This window comes from Notamacropus eugenii, chromosome 5 (assembly GCF_028372415.1).
Source record: "Notamacropus eugenii isolate mMacEug1 chromosome 5, mMacEug1.pri_v2, whole genome shotgun sequence".
Taxonomy (NCBI): domain Eukaryota; kingdom Metazoa; phylum Chordata; class Mammalia; order Diprotodontia; family Macropodidae; genus Notamacropus; species Notamacropus eugenii.
This window is the reverse complement of record NC_092876.1, coordinates 70,427,794-70,447,009: the sequence shown is the minus strand read 5'-3', so window position 1 is coordinate 70,447,009 and position 19,216 is coordinate 70,427,794. Positions and strand designations below refer to the sequence as shown.

The following is a 19,216-nucleotide window of genomic DNA, read 5'->3' as shown; positions in this document are numbered from 1 at the left end:
TATTCTCTATTCCAGGCAAACTCGCTTGCCAGCTGTCCCAGGAGCACAGCATTCGGAATTCCACCTTTCTGTTTGTGCACAGATGGGGCCCCCAATCTGGAAGATAGGCCCTCCTTCCCCTTCCCCTCCCTCTTCAAATCTCAATATAGGGATATACCTATCTCTGCATATATTGTGTGACATTAACCTTCTCTAGGGCAGGATCATTTTATTTTTTACCTTTATACTTTCAGAACGTAGGACAGTACCTACATATAGAAGGTGTTTAATAGATATTGTGTTGAACAGAACTGAATGGAATGCCCAACTAGACTATAAACTTTTGGAGGATGGGAGCCATGCCTTATATTTCTGGATGCCCTGAAGTTCATGGCATAATTATCACTGCCTAGACAAGGGAGGAAGGGGCAGAGAATTGAGGGGAACACACTGAGATAAGGGCAGAGAAAGGAGAATAACCAACCAATGAGTCTTAATTGAGTAACTAATATATGGAATGCCCTGAGAGAGATAGAGGCCTCACACAATGCCTTCCATTCTGCTGGTGACAATGTCTTATGGGAGGAGGAATCCTGGACAATGTGGACCAATGGCTCTTTGGGAGTTGTTTGTCTTCTGATTTCTATCTCTGTAAGAAATGCTGGAGTTGGCAGCCTAGCCTAGCTGTGGAGTGGAAGCTTTATTACTGTCCGTACTGAGGAGGCAAGCAGGGGAAACTGAGGGTTCTTGGGGGCAGGGAGCTCAGACTGCCTCCTGCGATCCCTGACCTCATAGCTCAAAGACCCCAAGTGGCACAGGCCTGATCCCTCCATGAAAGAGAGGGATTGCTAAGTAAAGAGACTCAGTTCCCCAGATTTGTGGCTGTGACTCCTTCCCCTGTTGTTTACAGGGCAGCAACTTCAACACATGCCATCCACAATTATTCTAAGGCCACACTCTAGGAAACACTGTGCCTCCCTCCTCTTTCCCTACCCATCCTCTTCCAGTATGAGGATGCTGACCGACTGACCCTGGCCCAGGGTGGCCCTAGTTCAGACAGATCAGTTGGGCTCAAGGCCCAGACAAAGCTGATTGACCACTCCCCATCCCAGAATCACCAAACTGACCCCTGACCCAGGCCAATCATGCACACAGGTTCACCAACAGAACTAAAGCACTCACCTCCCAAACTCAGCTGATCAGACTGCCCCTCTCAAACAAGTTGACAAGGGTCCCATAATAGAAATGCACATCCCCTACCCTAAATGAGACTGACTATCCCAAACTCACACTGATGAAGTTAATTCCTGACCCAGACTGACCAGAGGATCCCCTGGTCCAAACTGACTGACCCCCAGCAATTTAAGCAGCCTCTGGCCTCAAAATGAACCTCAACTCCATGAAGGTCCCACAGGGTGGATTTTGAACCTAGGGTTGCCAGGGAAAGAATACTTCCCTTCCCCATGACATACTTTTCATGTAGGGATTGAGGAAGAAAGGGCTCTTAGCAGAGGAGGAGACAATATGGTACAATGAAAAGAGGACTGAATTTGATACCAAAAGACATGGCCTTGAGGCCTCCAATTGGACTGTGACCTTAGTTGAGTCACCACTTCTCCCTGAGTCTGCTTCCCCCATTGTAAAATGTCAGGGCAGAAGCAGATGGGCTCTAACATTCCTTGACAGCACTAACATTCTGTGATTCTGTGATCTTCCTCCCACCATGGTCATTCATCTCACCATGAGGTGAGGTTCTGCCCTAGGACCTATAGATCTGAGACCAAACAGGAAGCTGGGAGCCTGGATTCCTGGCACTTATTTCCAGTTCCTAGAGTAACAAGCAAGCATTGATGAGCAAGTTCCAAGTGAAATTAAATTCCTGGTCTATTTGACTCTAGGTAAGCCACAAGAAATTCGCAGAGATTGTAGCACTTTCTCCATCAGGACAGAAGAGAGGATGCTCCCACTGAGGGGTCCCTTTCCTTTTAAGACAGCAGAAGATTTTATCCCTGATCCCCAGAGATGGACCAAATGGATTCAGCATTCAGTTCCAGTTCCATCCAATGTGCCAAAAGCAGCCTGTTTCAGCCTTTCTTTGGTTCTCCCAATCCCACAGAAGACCTGGGCATGGCAGGAGCACCCTAGGGAACCTAGGTCAGTCAACAAACATTTAATGATCTCCTTCTGTGTGCTCAGTACTGAGAGAAATGTAAACCTTGATGACTGTCCTCAAGTAGCTTTGCTGTTCCATAGAGAAGATGATTTAGCTACAGAAAATGCAATTATCTCTTCCATATTGTGACTTTCCCATCGAGGCTTTGATATATTGTAGGTTGGCATAAGAAATTAAATGGGAACTTGGGGTGAATTTTGCAGAAGCCACAGATGACACAGGAAAAGTTTAGAAACTCGGGAATACATAAAATTTATGTATAGTATTGTATAATATCAACATATTTTATCTATTAATGGTTGAGGAATTCAGACTACTTCTCTGGTATGAAGGGAGGGCCAAAAAAAAAGTTTATGTGGATTTTCCAGATTTCAGGAGGCACCACACCCCTAAGTCCCTTGATGTGGAAGGAGTAACTATACAAGGAACCATGCCAGACATTAAAAGTGATGGGACAGCAAGGAAGGAGAGATTTTGGAGACCTGTAGTGGCTCTCCCCTTTTTCCCAGGATTAAAGGTTCAGAGAGTTGGGAGTCAAAGTTTGGTTAAGAATGAAAATTATGGAGGATACCCCCATACAAAGGAATACCCCAGAAGGATTTCCCATCTGACGGACTTCAAGAGAGAGAGGACCACGGCCTAGAAGGTGTTGTTGCTGCCTAGCCGGGGGGAACTATGGCCACAGGAAGAGGGGTGAGTCTTGGGACTGAGGAACCAAAATGTCCCAACTCATGGGATATTTGTCCCAAATGTCCCAACAATGTGAAAATACACATCACATTCTCACATAGGCAAACAAGGACTCATTCACACAGAGTAAATTCACCCATACACCAGCAGCAGCAGCATTAAAAAGGAACCTGGTCAAACTCTCTCAATTTATAGGTGAGGAAAATGGGGTCCAAGAGGTTTCATAACCCTCATGATTACACAGGTAATGCAAGGCCAGAATCCTAACTAACATCCTCTAATTCCCAAACTGCCATGCTTTCCTCTGCCCACCTCTCCATGCACACATTCACATTCCCTTCCAAAGGAGAATCCCAAGAGAATCTGTATTCAAGTACAGCTCAGCCACTTACTAACTGTATAACCCAGGGAGTGACAACCTCTCTGGGCCTCACAGGTTTGTTTCCATCTCTCCCTTTCTCAAAGAAGTTTCAGTGGCTTCCACTTGGCCCTACAATAAAATAGTATGTCTCTTGGCTCTATGATAAAATAGTATATTAAAAGTCCTTCCCAGTGTAACTCCAGTCTAACTCTCCAGGATTATGGCATGTCACTCCCTTTCTAGACTATCCTTCAGCCAAAATGGCCAACTTGCTCAACCCTTATATGAAAACATCCGCTGGAAAACGTTATCATTTGCCTCCTTCACTGAGACTATCATCCCCATCTCCTGCTCCCCCTGCAAACCTTGGACTCTACCCTAGGACCACCCTAGGCTCTGATTGGGGAGTTTTCACTTCCAGCCATCTTGCCAGCCATCTCCACATCATGCCTGCCCCAGTACTTCCCAAACCCCTTTCTCACTGTCCTGTATGTGTTATCTTCCCATATTGGACTGTAAGGAGAGGAACGTACATTTATGTTTATTGCACCTACTACAAGGCAGGCACTGTCCTTTATAATTATCTCATTTGGTCCTTATAACAACCCTGCAAGGTAGCAGTAGATGTTGTCATCACCCCCATTTTACAGCTGAGGAAACTGAGGTAAATAACAGTTAAGTGACTTTCCCAGGGTCACACAGAATCTGAGGTTTGATTTGAATTCAGGTCTTCCTGACTCTAGGCTCAGCCTTCTTTCCACTGTGCTATTTAGTTGCCGCAATCTCCTTGAAGGAAGAGACTCTCTTTGCTTATTTGTATTTCTATCTCCAGTGCTTAGCACAGTGCCTAGCACATAGTAAGCACTTAAAGAAATGTTTTATCCATTCATCTATCCATCCATCTATGCTTTACCTATGTATATCTATCTAGCCATGCACCTATCCATTGATCTACCCATATAATTACATCTCCTGCCCCCAAGCCTTTGAACAGGCTGTCCTTCCTGACTGCCTGCAATGCACTCCTCCCCACCAGCACCACCCCCTCTCCTTTGCCTTATAGAATCCCTCAAGCTGCAAGTGTCTTTCCCACCAGAAATCATTTTGGATATACATAGTGTTGGCGTATCTATGTATAGGCTGCTGCTTCCCTCTCCCACAGAATAGAATGTAAGCATCTTGAAGACAAGACCTGCTTCTCTTGCCTTCCTGGCATTATTAGCACCTTGTTGAATGGAGTAATTAATGAATTTGTAGAATGACAAGGTGGGAACAGGGGGCCTTTAAAGTCCCTTCCAGGTCTAAGTGAAGAATCCTCCCTTCAGGGTCTCCGAAACATGGCCCAGATGGTATTTGGGAAGGAAGACTTTTCTCAGAAGGGAGCTCTCTCAGACACCAGGATTTCTGCTCATCTCTTCTCCCTGGAGGTTCTGGGTCCACAGACCACCTAGCTGTTTCATTTCCCCCAATATTCCCCCTCTCTAAGCTCAGACTTGTCCAGCCACATTCCTCAGCTAATCTCCTCTATCTGGTAGCCTCTGTTACCTGAGCAACCATCGCACTTTTCCACAACTTGAAGAGGAAGGCATATCCCCCTCCAGTTGGTTAGGTGTGGGGGGAGTAAGCCAACCCCTTAGGGAGCAGGTGTCTGGGGATGGGAAGGTATTTCCCTAGTTGATTCTGTATGTGTGAGTGTCCCAGTATAAAAGCATACATGCATAGGCTTCTAAACATGCGTGATGTCTCATTTGTTTAATACAAGAATAAGAGGCCTTCGACAAAGTAGGCCCTCAATAAGTACCTGCTGAATTCAATTATGTACCTAAGGATGTGTGGATAGTTTTGTCTGCTCATTAGAATTGTCTTCATGCATGAACCTCTATCTTCAATGACTGTTTACGTCTGAGTGTGGTTGAGAGAGTATCTGATGTGTGTGTGCATCTGTCTGTCAGTATGAATGAATGAATGATGAATAAATAAGTGAAATAAATGAACAAAAAAGCATTTTATTAATATAGACAAAAGTAAAATAATGTCTGGCCTCCAAGAGCTTATGTTCTAATCAGGGAGACTATAAGTACACACGTAAGCACATATAGATTATATGGAAAAGCGGAGGCAACTAGGTAGTGTGGATGGATAGAGCACTGGTCTTGGAGTCAGGAGGACCTGAGTTCAAATCCAGCCTCAGACACTTACCAGCTGTGTGATCTTGGGCAAGTCACAACCCTGATGAAGGAGGAAGAAGAAGAAGGAGAAGGAGGAGAAGGAACAGGAAAGGTTTCCAGTGGAAGGTAGTGTTTAAGGGAAATCAGGGTTTCCAAGAGGCAGAGGTGAGGAAAGAGATCCTGAGAAGCCAGTCACTATGAAGGAGATGAGACAAGAAAAGGGTGGTTAAATGTGCGGGACAGTGAGTGGGCCAGTGTGACCAGGCTGCAGAGCACATGGAAGGCAGAGGTCCCAAAATTGCTCCCTTCCCATGTCTTGCACATGTCTCCTTTTCTCAAATTCACTGAAATCATCCTACCTTCAGGCGTCATGTCATCTCACCTAGATTACCACACCAAGTCTCTTAAAGGTCTCCCTGCCTCCAAACTATTCCCTCTTCAACAAATACTTCCAACTGCTACCTGAGTAATCATAGGATCCTAGGAGCTCTGAGGTCATCTAGCTCAATCCCCTCATTTGGCAGATGAGAAAACTGAGGTGCAGAGAGGTATAAAGACCAACAATGTGGGAAATTATTTTGTTTGACCATGTATATTGGTTATGAGGGTTTTGCTTTGTTTTAGTGGGAAAGAAAATAAATGCTTGTTAGTATGAAAAACATAAAATATTAATTTGACCAAGATCATGAAGCCAAGGCAAGATTTGAATCTAGCTCCTCTGGCTTCAGAATCAGTGTTCTATCTACTGTACCACACTCTCTCCTTTAAGGTACCACTAGAATCACAGCCTTCCTTTTCTCACAAGCCTTTAACTTTTTCCAAAGGCTTCCTGAATAACATAGAACTTCCTCTGCCTGGTGCTCAAGGCCTTGCACCATGTAGCTCCATCTTTCATTGCTAGTTTTCTCTCAGACCACAGCTTTCCAGTTTCTACATTCCAGCCATGCATCACACAAATCTCATTTTCTCCTCTTCTATTCCCAGGCCTTTGCATATCCTAAAATTTCATCTCATCTCAATTAAAGTCCCTCCTTCCTTCAGAGTCCGAACTTAGGGGCTACCTTCTCCATGAGGCAATTCTTCTTTGACAATTGTGTTGTTGAGTTGTTTCAGTCATGTCTGACTCTCCATGGTCCCATTTCAGGTTTTCTTGGCAAAGATACTAGAGTAGTTTGCCATTTCCTTCTCCAGTTTATTTTACAGATGAGGAGACTGAGGCAAACAGGGTGAAGTGACTTCTCTAGGGTCACACAGCTAGTAAGTATCTGAGGTCAGATTTGAACTCAGGTCCTCCTGACTCCAGGGCCAGTGATCTATTCACCATGCCACCTAGCTTCTCTCCTCTGACAATCACCCCTCCCAAAAAAGCTCTAACTAGGAATTTTGGCACCTAGGGCACATTCAGTTGAGGATGGGAAGGGAACCATAACTCAGAGAATCTGAACTCTGCCCCACCACAAGGCAAAATTGGGGGGGGGGGGAAGGAGAGAAAGGCTGCCCCAGTCTCCTTCTTTCCAAGACTTCCACCAATAGTGAACCAATTCTCTCACCCTCTCCCAAGATTGTCTCCACCAACCCCCATGTTGATCAAGCCATCAATCTCCACACAAGATTAGGGAGGAATAAGCACATTCCCTGGGAAGGAAGATAGACAGAATACCAGATCTGGAATCAGGAGGACCTGAATTCAGATATGGCCTCAAATACTAGCTCACAGTGTGACCCTGAACAAGTCATTGAACCTGTTTATCTCAGTTTCCTTATCTGTAAAACAGAGATGCTAACAAAACCTAACGATAATAATAGAGTACTAAGCCTGGAGTCAAGAAGACCTGAGTTTAATCAACAAATATCAATTAAGCACCTACTACGTGCTTACATTCAGCAGCTAGGTGGTACAGTGGATACAGCAGAGGGTCTGGAGTCAGGAAGACTCATCTTCCTGAGTTCAAATCCAGCCTCAGACACTTCTTAGCTGTGTAACCCTGGGCAAGTCATTTAACCCTGTTTGCCTCAGTTTCCCCATTTGTAAAATGAGCTGGGGAAGGAAATGACAAAATACTCCAGTATTTTTGCCAAGAAAACCCCAAATGGGATCACAGTCAAACTGAAATGACTGGAGAACACAAAAATAACACCTCCCTCTTAGGTGTTGTGGAGCTCAAATAAGATAACAGCTGGAAAGTGCTTAGCATAGTTCCTGGCACATGGTAGCTACTATATAAACGTTACCTATGGTCATCACCATTATTTAGACACTAACATTTGTGGGGCCTACCTTCCTCTAGTCAGGGCAAGGGGGAAGAGAGTCCAGAATCTCTTAGTTATGGTTCACACATCACCCCCGATGGAATGTACCCGAATTCCCACTTAGAGCTTTGGGGGAGGGGAATTGTCAAAGAAGAGCAGCTAGGTGACTCAGTGGATAGAGGTCCAGGCCTGGAGTCAGGAGGACCAGAGTTCAAATCTGACCTCAGATACCTACTAGCTGTGTGACCCTGGGCAAGTCACTTAACTTCTATTTGTTTTAATCCACTGGAAAAGGAAGTGGCAAAGCACTCTAGTATCTTTGCCAAGAAAACCCCCATGGACAGTATTGACATGCTAAGGTAAATGGGGTCAAGAAGAGTCAGACATGATTCCAAGACTGAACAACAAATTTGTGGCAAAGCCTCATCCAGCCCAAGCTAGTTACAATTCTACCCCCCACACACACACATATATACACATACACACACATACATACACACACACACACACACACACACACACACACACACACACCCCACCCACTCTCTCAAAATGAAAGTGATCACTCCCTCCTCAAATTTCTCCCAGCTCATCTCACTCTCCTCCGATCAGGGATCTGTGTGTGTGTGTGTGTGTGTGTGTGTGTGTGTGTGTGTGTGTGTATTTGTTTCCCTGTCTTATTAGAGGGCCTTGAATATAGCAGATCAATCAATGTTTGCTGAATGAAAAAATAAGGGGATGTGTTTATGCACCAGGAAGGACAGGCATGGACCAGGCACAGGGACGCTATGAGCTAGCCTCTGGATTGGGGGTAGGGTAGGGAGTGGGAGGGGGAAAAGGGGCAGAACCTGGCAAAGGGGGCTCCCCTTGGGGCCTGGCAATGAGACTGGGGTCTGTGCCAGCTGCCACTGCAGCAGACACCACATTGTTTTTCTGGAGACCCTAAGCAAACAGTGTTCTCCTGTTCTCTTGTGTAAGGAGATTTTCTTTGTCAGAAGCCTTTTTCATTTGGTTTTTAAATAGAACTTTCAAGCCCCCAATGACATCCCAAGAGAAACCAAACTTCTTTCAATACAGAACTGGTTCCAGACCTGGCCTCTGTCTGACCCTGCCCTTATCTCAAACCCCACCCTAAGCCTGGATGGTCTAACCCAAGCCTTATTCAGCAAAGGTGGGCCCAGCATAGAGTACGCTATACAACAGACACTGTGAAGATATGATGGAAAGAGTGGCTGCTTCCCTAACCCCAGAACTGATCCTAGCCCCCAACCCAACCTCTCTGATCCTGACCCTGACCTTGAGCCCAGACCAGGAGCTGACCCAATCCAGTTACTCCACCTGCCCTTGCCCACTCACCCCAGACTTGAAGGGGAAAGTATTCTGACTCGGTGTCCTCTATGGCCCAGACCCAGAAAGCCCAGAAGCTACAAGTCAGGAGAGCAGCAGCCAGAGCTCTGAATAATTAATGAGCAATTAATTCACCCACAGGGCTGGCAGCCATGTGCCAGTTTCCTAGACACCCCTTCCCAGGCTCACTGGGGAGATAGCCTGGCAGGAATGTCTACCCTGGAGAATAGCCAAGGGCCAGGGTTCCTACTCACCAACAAGGTGGGGAAGGGGATAGGGGAGGGCAGGGAGAGAAAAACAGGTTGACCCTAGAGGTTCCAGGTAGATAGGCTCCATTTCCCAGAGGACCAGGAGAAAGTGAAATTGCAACAGTGCACTTAAGGTAGATTTTGGAAGAACTTCCAAGCATAAGGATGCTAAGAGGAATAAGCTATTTAAAGACCCACAGATTTAATACCCATCATTCGGTGAGTCTAGGTGAGAAAAGAGCCTAAGCTCAGCCTCCCGCCCTACTCAGTACAAAGATTCAACACGAGGTAGACCTACTACCGTGACACATACGGTGAAGGTAGAAGTCCCAGCAGCATGGTTCATTGAAATTCCATCTGTAAAATGTGAGTTCCATGAGGACAGGGAGCAGGTCCATTTTTTTCCTTTATATTCACAGCTGCCTAGTATATCATAGGTATTTAATAAATCCTTGTAGAATTGAATTCTACAAATATTAAGTAGCCTACCACGCTAGGCCAGAGATTCTAGAGAACTTTTAAAATATTTAATAACTGTATTTCAATGTACCTGGTTTCCTTTAACCTCACAGACTCAGTTTTCCTTTAAGATCCTACGGCTTTTATTGAATGCATTTAACAACGTTACTCTGAGAAGGCATTTGTAGGCTTGACCTTTGGCCTTTGGTCAACATAGACTATCCAAAGAGTCCATGACATAAAAAAGGGTAAGAACCTAAGGCCTAGGCACCAAAGAAGAAGCAGAGATGCAGGATAGCAGAGAAGTTCTAGGTAAGGATCAGTTAATCAACAAGCATTTTATTAAGTCAGGCCATCAAGTATTTTTTAAGGCCCTACTTTTGTGCTGGGCACTGTGCTAGGCATTTGAATGTAACACAGACCCAAAAAAAAGGAAAGAAAGAAATGATACCTCCCCTCAGGAAGCTTTCATTCTACTTAGTATCTCACATTTCTACTGTGTTTTAAGGTTTGCAAAGCACTTTCCTCATAACAGAAAAGTGTAATTTAATTCAACTTTAACAAGCACAGTTATCCCCCATTCTACTAATGAGGAAACTGAGCTGGGGCGGGGGGGGGGGGGGGGGGGGGGTTTCAAGGTCATACAACTGAGAAGTATCAAAACTCAGGTCTTGAAGCCAGGTCCACTGGGCTCCCCCTATCTGATATACCAGACAGCAACACCCTCTCTCACCCTACCCCGTTCCCCCTGCCCTGGCCCTCCTGCCCCATGAGGTCTGAATGTTTCTTCTGTCCTGAAGTGTCTCTGTATGCAGTCAAGGTTCAGCCGAGTGCCAAAGGCCCTGTGCAGAGCATCCAGGATACCGTTTACAGCAGCCCCAGGCAACAGACCACAGCAATAAAAAGATGCTATGGGAAAAACCCAGAAACCCAAGGTGCAAATGCAAAAGACAGAGGAGTACTGAGGACCAGGGGAGGACAGGCCTGTGCAGTATGACAACAAAGATGAAGACCAAGCAAAGGAAAGTCCCACTGCCCACCCACCCTCTTCCCCTTCCCAGACCAGGCCTCTGACCTCGATTCCCCTCGGCATTTCTCAGTACCTCTCCCTACCCCCACTTTTCAGCCCAGTAACTCTCCAAGGGCACCGGGAGAAAACTACTGGGGGAGGGAGAGAGAGCTGAGCACATTGTTCAGGTATTTATATCCAAAGGAGGTCTGATCTCGTTAGCAGAGGGATGAATGATTGTGCTGAAAAGCTTTTCTACAATCCAAACACATCATGGGGGCCCCCAGCAGAGACAGAAGAAAAGGAGAGACAAAGCAAGCCAGGTGGAAGGCTTGTTGGGGATCACCAGGTCCCACTTTCAGGGTCAGGGGGGCCAGAGTGGCCCACTGAAGAGGACAATGGTCAAGCCAAGTGGGAAAGTGGCCCAATCAGCTCAGAGTCACACAATTGCCTAGTCTCATCTTCAGATCTGTAACAATAGTGGAGCCAGAAGGGCTTGCCCAGGCACAAAAATTCATCATTTGGGTTCTATTGATAATCAGAGTTTACATTTATATAGTCCTCGATGGCTTTGCAAAGGTCTTGTTTGAGCCTCACAACCAACATGAAGTAGGAGCCATTATTATCCCCATTTTACAGATGAGGAAACTGAGGTACAAAGAGATTAAGTGAATTGCCTAGTGTTACAGAGCTAATACTGAAACCCTAGTCCAGTGCCCTATTCATTACATCAAACTGCCTCTCAAGATTATACCACCCCCTCGGATCCCTAAGCATTCTCCCACCCTTAGACTAATGAAGCCCAAACTGGCTTAGCTTCTGAGATGAGGCAAGGCTGGGCAGGTTTAAGATGTTAGAGGCGGGGTCTGAACACAAGTCTTCTGCCTCCAAATTCATTCTGTTCACTATGCCACATTGCCTTGACTAAACTCTGTCCTTCTGGTAGCCCGAGCAGGCAAGTTTGGGGTGGGGGTAGGGGGAAAGGGATTCCCTGAAGACCCCTCCCTATGAGCGATGAACAGGAGAGAACTTTGTGCATGCCTACTGCCAGCACAGTTGGAAGAATCCATCTTCGATCCATTTTCTTTCCCCGGTTTCCTCTAACCCTGTGGTGGAGAATTCAAGAGAAAAAGGAAAAAAAAAACCCTCACTTCATTCCTCTTGGCATCAGAAAAACAAAAACACACCAGGTCTTGGAAAGGCCTGAATATGAATCCCACCTCTCATGCTTCCGGTTTGTATAGTCTAATCCTGCCTTAGACTCATGCTAGATGGATGACACTGGGCAAGTCCCTTAACCTCACAGACTCAGTTTTCTCACCTGTAAAACTGGGATAATAATAGCACCTATCACTGAGTTATTGTGAGGATAAAATGAGATTATGGTTGTAAAACACTGTAAATTTTAAGATACTGTATAAATTCTAGCTTGTAAATTATTAAGTCACTTCACTTCCCGGAGGTTCAGTTTCCCTATCTATAAAATTCAGGGGTTGGTCTCTACATCTGTGATCCTGGTGTCCCAAACCAAACCTGCAGCAAACGCAAGTCCCCCCATTTCCTCATATCTCAAATACCCAGGAAGGTTAGGCATTGGAGCCCCAATTACGCGTGGAGGAGACCCACCAATACTTGGGTTCTCAGTGTGTCTCCCAATTACTGCCCCTCCCCATAGCAGCCTCTCTTTGTGCTGTACTCCCACAAAGATATATCGGAAAGTGTACAAGATGCAGCATGCCAAGCCCTGGGTTCTAGTCTGGTCTCAGGCACTAAATAGCTGAGTGACTTTGCAAATCAATTTGCCTTTAAAACTCCTACCAAAAGCCTCCCTTGTAAAATAAGGCTAATGAGACCTGAACTACTGAACTCATAGCAGTGCTGAGGGAAAGGCACATGGTAAATTATAAAGGATCAAGGAAATGAGAGCTAGTATTATCGCTCCCTTTAAACCAGCTTCTCTCCTCACATTCCCCATTGGCACACCATCAATAACACCGCCATTTTTCCATTCTCCCTCTCAAAAGCTCCGAGTCATCTTCACCTCCTCCCTCTCCTTCATCCCTTAGATTTAATCAGTCATCAAGGCCTGTAGAGCCTTCCTTGGCAAAATCTCCCAGATTCACCTTCCCTCTGCATTCCCACTGCTGTCACCACCTGGATTGCTGGATTTGTCTCCAGTCTTTCTCCGTTCCAAGCCATCCTGAATACCCCGCCAGATCCATCCTCTACTTTACTCTTATCTCATTACCCCCATCCTCAAGAGTCATCTTTGGCTCTCTACTACCTTGTTATTTGACTCTTTGTGACTCCATTTGGGGTGTTTCTTGGCAAAGATATTAGAGTGGTTTGCCATTCCTTATCCAGCTCATTTTACAGATGAGGAAATTGAGGCAAATAGGATTTAGTTACTTGCCCAGGGTCACACAGTATCTGAGACTAGATTTGAACTCAGGTCTTCCTGACTCCAGGCCCATCACTCTATCCACTGTGCCACCCAGCTGCCCAATGCCTTCTGAATCAGAGAAAAATTCTTCAGCCTGTCATGACTTAATTTACTGTTCTAATCATTCCTGTTCACCTCTCAACTGTCTCCACAAACACCCCTATGCTGTCTCATTACTGTTCCGACTCCATCTGCTTCAACCAGTCTTACACTGCTCAAATGTCACCTCTCACACTTACTACCTGGGAAGCCATGGCCAAATTACTCAGTTTCCTGAGACTTAGTCTTCTCCTCTACAAAATGAGAGGGGTGAGCAATGTGGCCTCTAAGGTCCCTATGACTACAGACCTATGATCTATAGTTTAAGTAAAGGAGTTATTAAATAAAAGTTATTAAGTAAAAGAGTGACTGGGATAATATGGAATTAATCCAGGAAAGCTTCCCGGAGAAAGTGAGGTATTTTAAAAGTGGGAAGAGGCATGAGCTGGCAAAGAACATTTCAGTGAGGGTAATCACTATGAATTGTGTCTTAGGGGCAGCTAGGTAGGACAGTGGATAGAACACTAGCCCTGGGGTCAGGAGGATCTGAGCTCAAATCTGGCCTCAGACACTTGATACTTACTAGGTATGTAACCATAGTCAAGTCACTTACCGACAATTGCCTCCAAAAATATTATTATTATCATTATTTTTATTACCATTATGTCTCATCTACTGTCATAGGTAAAGCTCCACACATCTGTAAAAGGAGGGGGATGAATTAGGTGGTCACTAATTCTATGATCCTATCCCCCCTACTTGACCACCCACCGCCAAGTCATTCAGATCAAAGGTCTAATCTGGTGAGGTCTCCTAACTCCTCTCATGTTACACATTTACATACTAAAACATCCTCCTCCCAAACCCCCTCCTGGAAAACGATACTCCAAAGACAATGCTTACCATCATCCTAACCTACACATATAGGTATTCCTTCATTGGTAGCTCACCTGCCCCCTCCCTGTGGTCTCTGTTTAGGTACATAGCCCATAGATGCCCAGTGAGCATATCCAGAAACTAAGGTCTTCTGGTATTTCTTAGAGAATTCAGTGCTGCACAGAACATTCGAGAGGGCTAGGAAATGATGGGAGAATGGAAAAGGGACTTAGGATCACAGAGCTAGAGAACACTAGAACTGGAAGGCAGATTATCATTAAAAAAAATCCACACAGGATCACCTAATCCAATTCCTCCATTTGACAGAAGAAACTAAGGCCCACAGGGGAAGCCAAGGCCCATAGAAAAGTGACTTCCCCAAGGTCACAAAGTGATGGACCTAGGACTTGGATTCCTCAGTCCAGGATTCTTTCCATTATGTGAAAGAGCGCACCTAGATACCACACACACACACACACACACACACACACAGCAATGAGCTAAGCAGATTCTCCATGCACTCCCCGATGTGTGACACATATACAGATTAATGGCCACCAAGAAGGCCCTTACATGCACCTCTCCACAATGACAATCATGCACAAAAACTGTTCTAGTGTACACACAATCCAACACTCACAAAAACCAGGACACAATACAAGGCTCTCAGGAAGCAGAGTCCAGGCACACAGACATTAGGATCCACTTCCACTGCTGCCCTTTCCCTCCTCCACCTGTTGGGGGAAGGGAGAGAAGGAGAGGGCATTGAGGGAGACTGGGATGCACCCTCCACAGTTTGGTTAGCACAGATGCTGTTACAGATGCTCAGTTAACGGCTGAGCCGATTTGGGAAAGGGGCAGTGAAACATAAAAAGAAACCTCCTCCCCCATTCAAGAGACTTAGGACAGGGGGCAGAGCCCAAGACCTACGACTCGACTCCATCCTTATCTCACATGTTGAGTTCGACCCTTAGGACATGAATGCCTCCCTTACAATGGGAAAGGAATGGGCACTGGAGGAGATGTGGGGAGGAAGGGGGAGAAACACATAAGGGGGTCACTGCAGAGGAAATGAAAGTGAGGAGATCAAGGCTCTCACTTCCTCCAGTTTCTGCTGAGTATCTCACCAATGCCCATAGTATTAGGACAAGTGTGGAAGCCTGAATGATAGGGCCCACTTGCAATGGTGTATTTTTGTTTTTAATTTTTCAAAACAAAGCTTTCTGTGTCTTCTCTAGGTGACTCTGCATTACCCAGGATGCTAGTGGAAAGCTCACCACTGTGGACACAACCAGCTCTCCCTGGGGTCAATGAGGTGCTGTCTACCAATACTGTTATCTCCTTCTCTAGCTTGAGGGTGGCATGAGGGGGAATTAATGGGACTCACAAAGGGCAGGAAGAAATAAAAGTATTTAATGGAAGAGGGTAGAATCCACCACCTAGAAACTACCTGTCTAGATCCCTCCCCAGATATTTCCCAGTCCTGGCCCCCAAAACCTTTCTACACAGAAAGCCATCTGTCTCACCCTCACCCTAACCACAAAGCAACACAAAGTTGCAGAAGCCCAGAGGGCAGAAACAAGGCGAGACAAAGTTTTCAGGTACATAGATTTATCCACAAGCAACACCCAAGTCTGATTTCTTCCTGAGGCCTTATTTCTCCAGCCCTGAGCTCTGTACTAAGGAGAGAACAGCTATTTCCAAAGCATCCAGAAATTTTTCATTCATCTCAGAAACATTACATTATCTAATAGGTATGCCAGGCTTTGCTGTTCTAACTTTACATTTGGACCTCAAAATACCACAAGGCTACTGCCACCCCTCCATCCCCACCCCCACTGCACAGAATAAAGTCTGTTTCTAGGCACCCAAGGGCTGAGATGTCTACACTGACCCCAGGAATCAGGATGTACACTATCTCAAAGAAGTCAGGGGTCCTCAGAGGTCAGGGAATTGGGCTTTTATCTATGCAGAAATCCCAAGCCAGTGGGCATCCAGCTTGGACTCTGATGGGTTAGCTCTCTGCCTCCTGAGACAACCCAGTCTATTATCCCAACCTCGACCATTTTTACCCCAGTCCTTGGAACAGCGGGAGTTCTAAACATTCTCCTCCCCAGTCCAGACCTGGTGAAGAGGGAAAGTAGGAAATGCTATCCCACCACTCCCTTGCCACCGGTCCCCTCCCTCTCCGCTTCAGAGCCCAGGACCATACAGAGCTCAGTTATGAGGACCCAAAGCTCCCTTCCCCCAGCACAAATGACCTCAGTTCATGGAGTTGGACTGAACCTTCTATTAATCAGGAGGGGTTTAGAGAAGGCTGTGATCAGGGCCCCACCCTGGGGGGTGGGGTGGGAACTAAGATCGGGGAGGGGAGAGGTACACAGAAAGGTGGCCAATGAAAATTCATGACTTGCCCAAATAAAGGAAAGAGATCCTGCTCCCCACCCCCATCCAGGGTCCTTTAGAAGGATCCCCCTTTCCAGGATACAGGACATTAAACTGGCTGATGGGGGGAATCTATTTTCCGGAGAAACCATAGAGCCCCCAAGGGGGTCATAGGAGCAGCTGGGAGCTACCTCCCCTTCTTAGGCCCAAAAGGTTACTGGCCATCCTGGGAAACCCAAACTGGAATTCAGCTCTTCGAGTTCAGATCTCGACAGAGTCCTGTTGTGATGGGCGACAGGAAGGCGCCAGACAGTCTGGGTTTGAGGTGGGGGCCACCAAACCGGAGCGGAAAGAAATCTCTCCAGCGGAGTTTGGAGACATCCAGAGGCCACCCCAGCCGAGGGTCAGGGCTGCAGTGACCTCTGCCCCTCCAGGAATCATCCCGGGATAACCCTTCTAGGAGCTCCCTCCCCATCATCCAGGCCTCCCCCAGGTTACAAGGTGCAGTCTGCTCCCTTCCTTCAGCCTCCAAGTCAGTCCTCGGCTCTCCAGGCTGAGCTCAGACGCGGGGCGCGGCACTAGAGGCCTCAGGGCCCCCTAAGTCAAACTGCTGTGGAAAACAGGGGCCCGGGAGCCCGAAAGGGGAGGAAGACGTGGTCATGATGGCCCTCTGCGAACCTGCGTTGTTACTGGAGGGGGACGGAGCCATCACCTTTTGGCACACCCGCCCCCGCTCCTCCACTTCCACCGGGTTAAGAGACCAAGTGCTCCCAGGCCGGGAGAAGAGGACCGGCGTGGTTGGTGTCCCTCCCCCCATCGTGCACTGGCAGACACACACTGGCATGGACTAGACGGACGCACTCAAGCAAGCACGCACACGCACACACACACACACACACACACACACACACACACACTCTCACATACTGGGCTCACGCTACACCCACTGTGAAATGGACACACTTCGAAACACACGGGCACAGACAGACACAGGGCACGCTCAGATGGACGGAAACAACAGACAGAAAGGCGACACAGATAAAGAACGGGTCACACAGACGGACGGACAGAGGCACAGGAGCCACTTAGACAGAGGGACACGCAGAGACAAGCACACGGACACGCACACGGGCACACTCAGACACAACCTGTGCCGGATTGCGGAAAGACCCGGGTACAAAGTTACGAAGTCGGCGGGGGTAAGGGTCCCTAGGGATCCGCTGCCCAGTCTGACCTCTCCTTGAGGCTGTTCCCTCCTAGGAGCGGGCATCACCGAGAGGGGACAGGAGGACAAAGAGGGGGGAGAGATGGCCAAAGCAGGCACTTGCCGACGTGCCCCCGGGTGAAACCTGCTCCCAACCCCGGCTGCTCTTCTCCCAGGCCGGGCGAGCTCGGAGGCTTCCCAACGGGCTCTCCCTCCTGAGTCCCAACTGAGAGCCTTCTCCACCCCCCACTCCCCACCAGCCCCAGCCAGGCCACAGTAGCTCCGCTCTCCCCCGAGTGCCTCCTCTCTCCTCTGCGGTCTGTTCGATTCTCCCCATCTCCGCCTTCCTCCGAGATGTCTCTGGCTCCCAGGTCCCCCTTTCCTGACTCGCTCTCTCTTTTCTCCCCGACCCTTTCTTCCTTCTCCTTTCTCTGCCCATTCTCGCTGCCCTCTGCCTTCTCTTCCCGTCTCCACTCCCTCCTTCCTTTTCCCTCTCTCCTTCCCTCCTTCTCCCCCCTCCCCCTCCCCCCTCCCCAGTTCCCCTCGGCTCTCTCTTCCCCCCACCTCCGGCCCGGCTCCTCCCTCCAGCCCCCAGGCCCGGCCAGATTCCCTTTCTACGTTCCCGCCAGCTCCCCCCGCCAGTGTAAACCGATGGACCGGGAGCCCCGGGGCGCTGACCGAAGCTCGACTCCGTCTCCGGAGCGAGCCGCTCCGAACTTGCGAAACAACAGAAAGCAACCCACAACATGTCGGTGTCAGCGGCCGGCCGACACCCCCTCCAGGCCAAGCTGCCCTCCTGGCCCGAGCCCCGGGCCCCCAGGAGCCCAGGGCGTAGCACAAACAAGTTGTTTGACCATTTTGCGCGCACACAAACACAGACACACACAGAGACACACACAGACACACAGTCTCAGCACGCACACACAGACACATACAACACTCACACATACTTCCTTGCTGCGCAGCCCTATCTGCCCCAAGGTGCACGGGTCCAAGGGTCCCCAGCTTGGGGTCCCGGGTCACAAGTTGGGGTTCGGGAAGCGGGGCCCCCGGGGAGGGGGTGGGGAGTCCCGGCGGGGGGGGGGGGGGATCCAGTTCTCTTACCTGTGGGAGTCTCGCTTTCCAGCGCGCAGAGCTGGAAGGTGAGCGCCAGGATGAGCGCCTGGGCGCCGGTCATCGTGCGCCACCCTCGAGGGCCCCGGGGCCACGGGGAAGGAGCGTAGACCGGAACCCCGGAGCCTCCCGAGCCGCCGGAGCCGGAGCGGAGCCGGGACTGGCACTGAGTCCGGAGCGGGCGCTGGAGCCGGAGCCGGAGCCCTGACGTCAGGAGCCCGAGCAGCGGCCTCGCGTTCCAAAGGTGGGGGGCGCCTCCTGCCGGTCCTTGTGTGGAAGTGCGGAGGTCTGGAGAAGCTGGGCAGGGACTGCGAACCCCACAACCCGCAGGGAAGTGAGAGGGGGAGGGCCGCGACCCCCGAATCACCGCTAGGGCCACGGAACTGGGAACAACAGAACGGCACCGATACGGGGGCATCCTAAGCCGCTGGTGCGCCCACCGTTCTCCAGTCCGGTCAGTTAAAATGTCCGG

The 19,216-nt window shown here is 48.3% G+C and overlaps 1 protein-coding gene across 2 annotated transcripts in view; it reads right to left on the bottom strand.

The window, feature by feature from the left end:
• The window catches only part of PTPRU (protein tyrosine phosphatase receptor type U), a 104,384-nt gene extending 85,460 nt beyond the window's left edge, over positions 1-18,924 (bottom strand). The window contains exon 1 of one of the 2 annotated variants that reach the window (XM_072609626.1): positions 18,736-18,924. In XM_072609626.1, coding sequence (XP_072465727.1) covers positions 18,736-18,808 — 73 coding nt within the window. In that variant the 5' untranslated portion in view covers positions 18,809-18,924. The remainder of the gene's footprint in view (positions 1-18,735) is intronic. The other variant, XM_072609625.1, reaches the window with a different exon arrangement.
• Between the last annotated feature and the right edge of the window lie 292 nt (positions 18,925-19,216).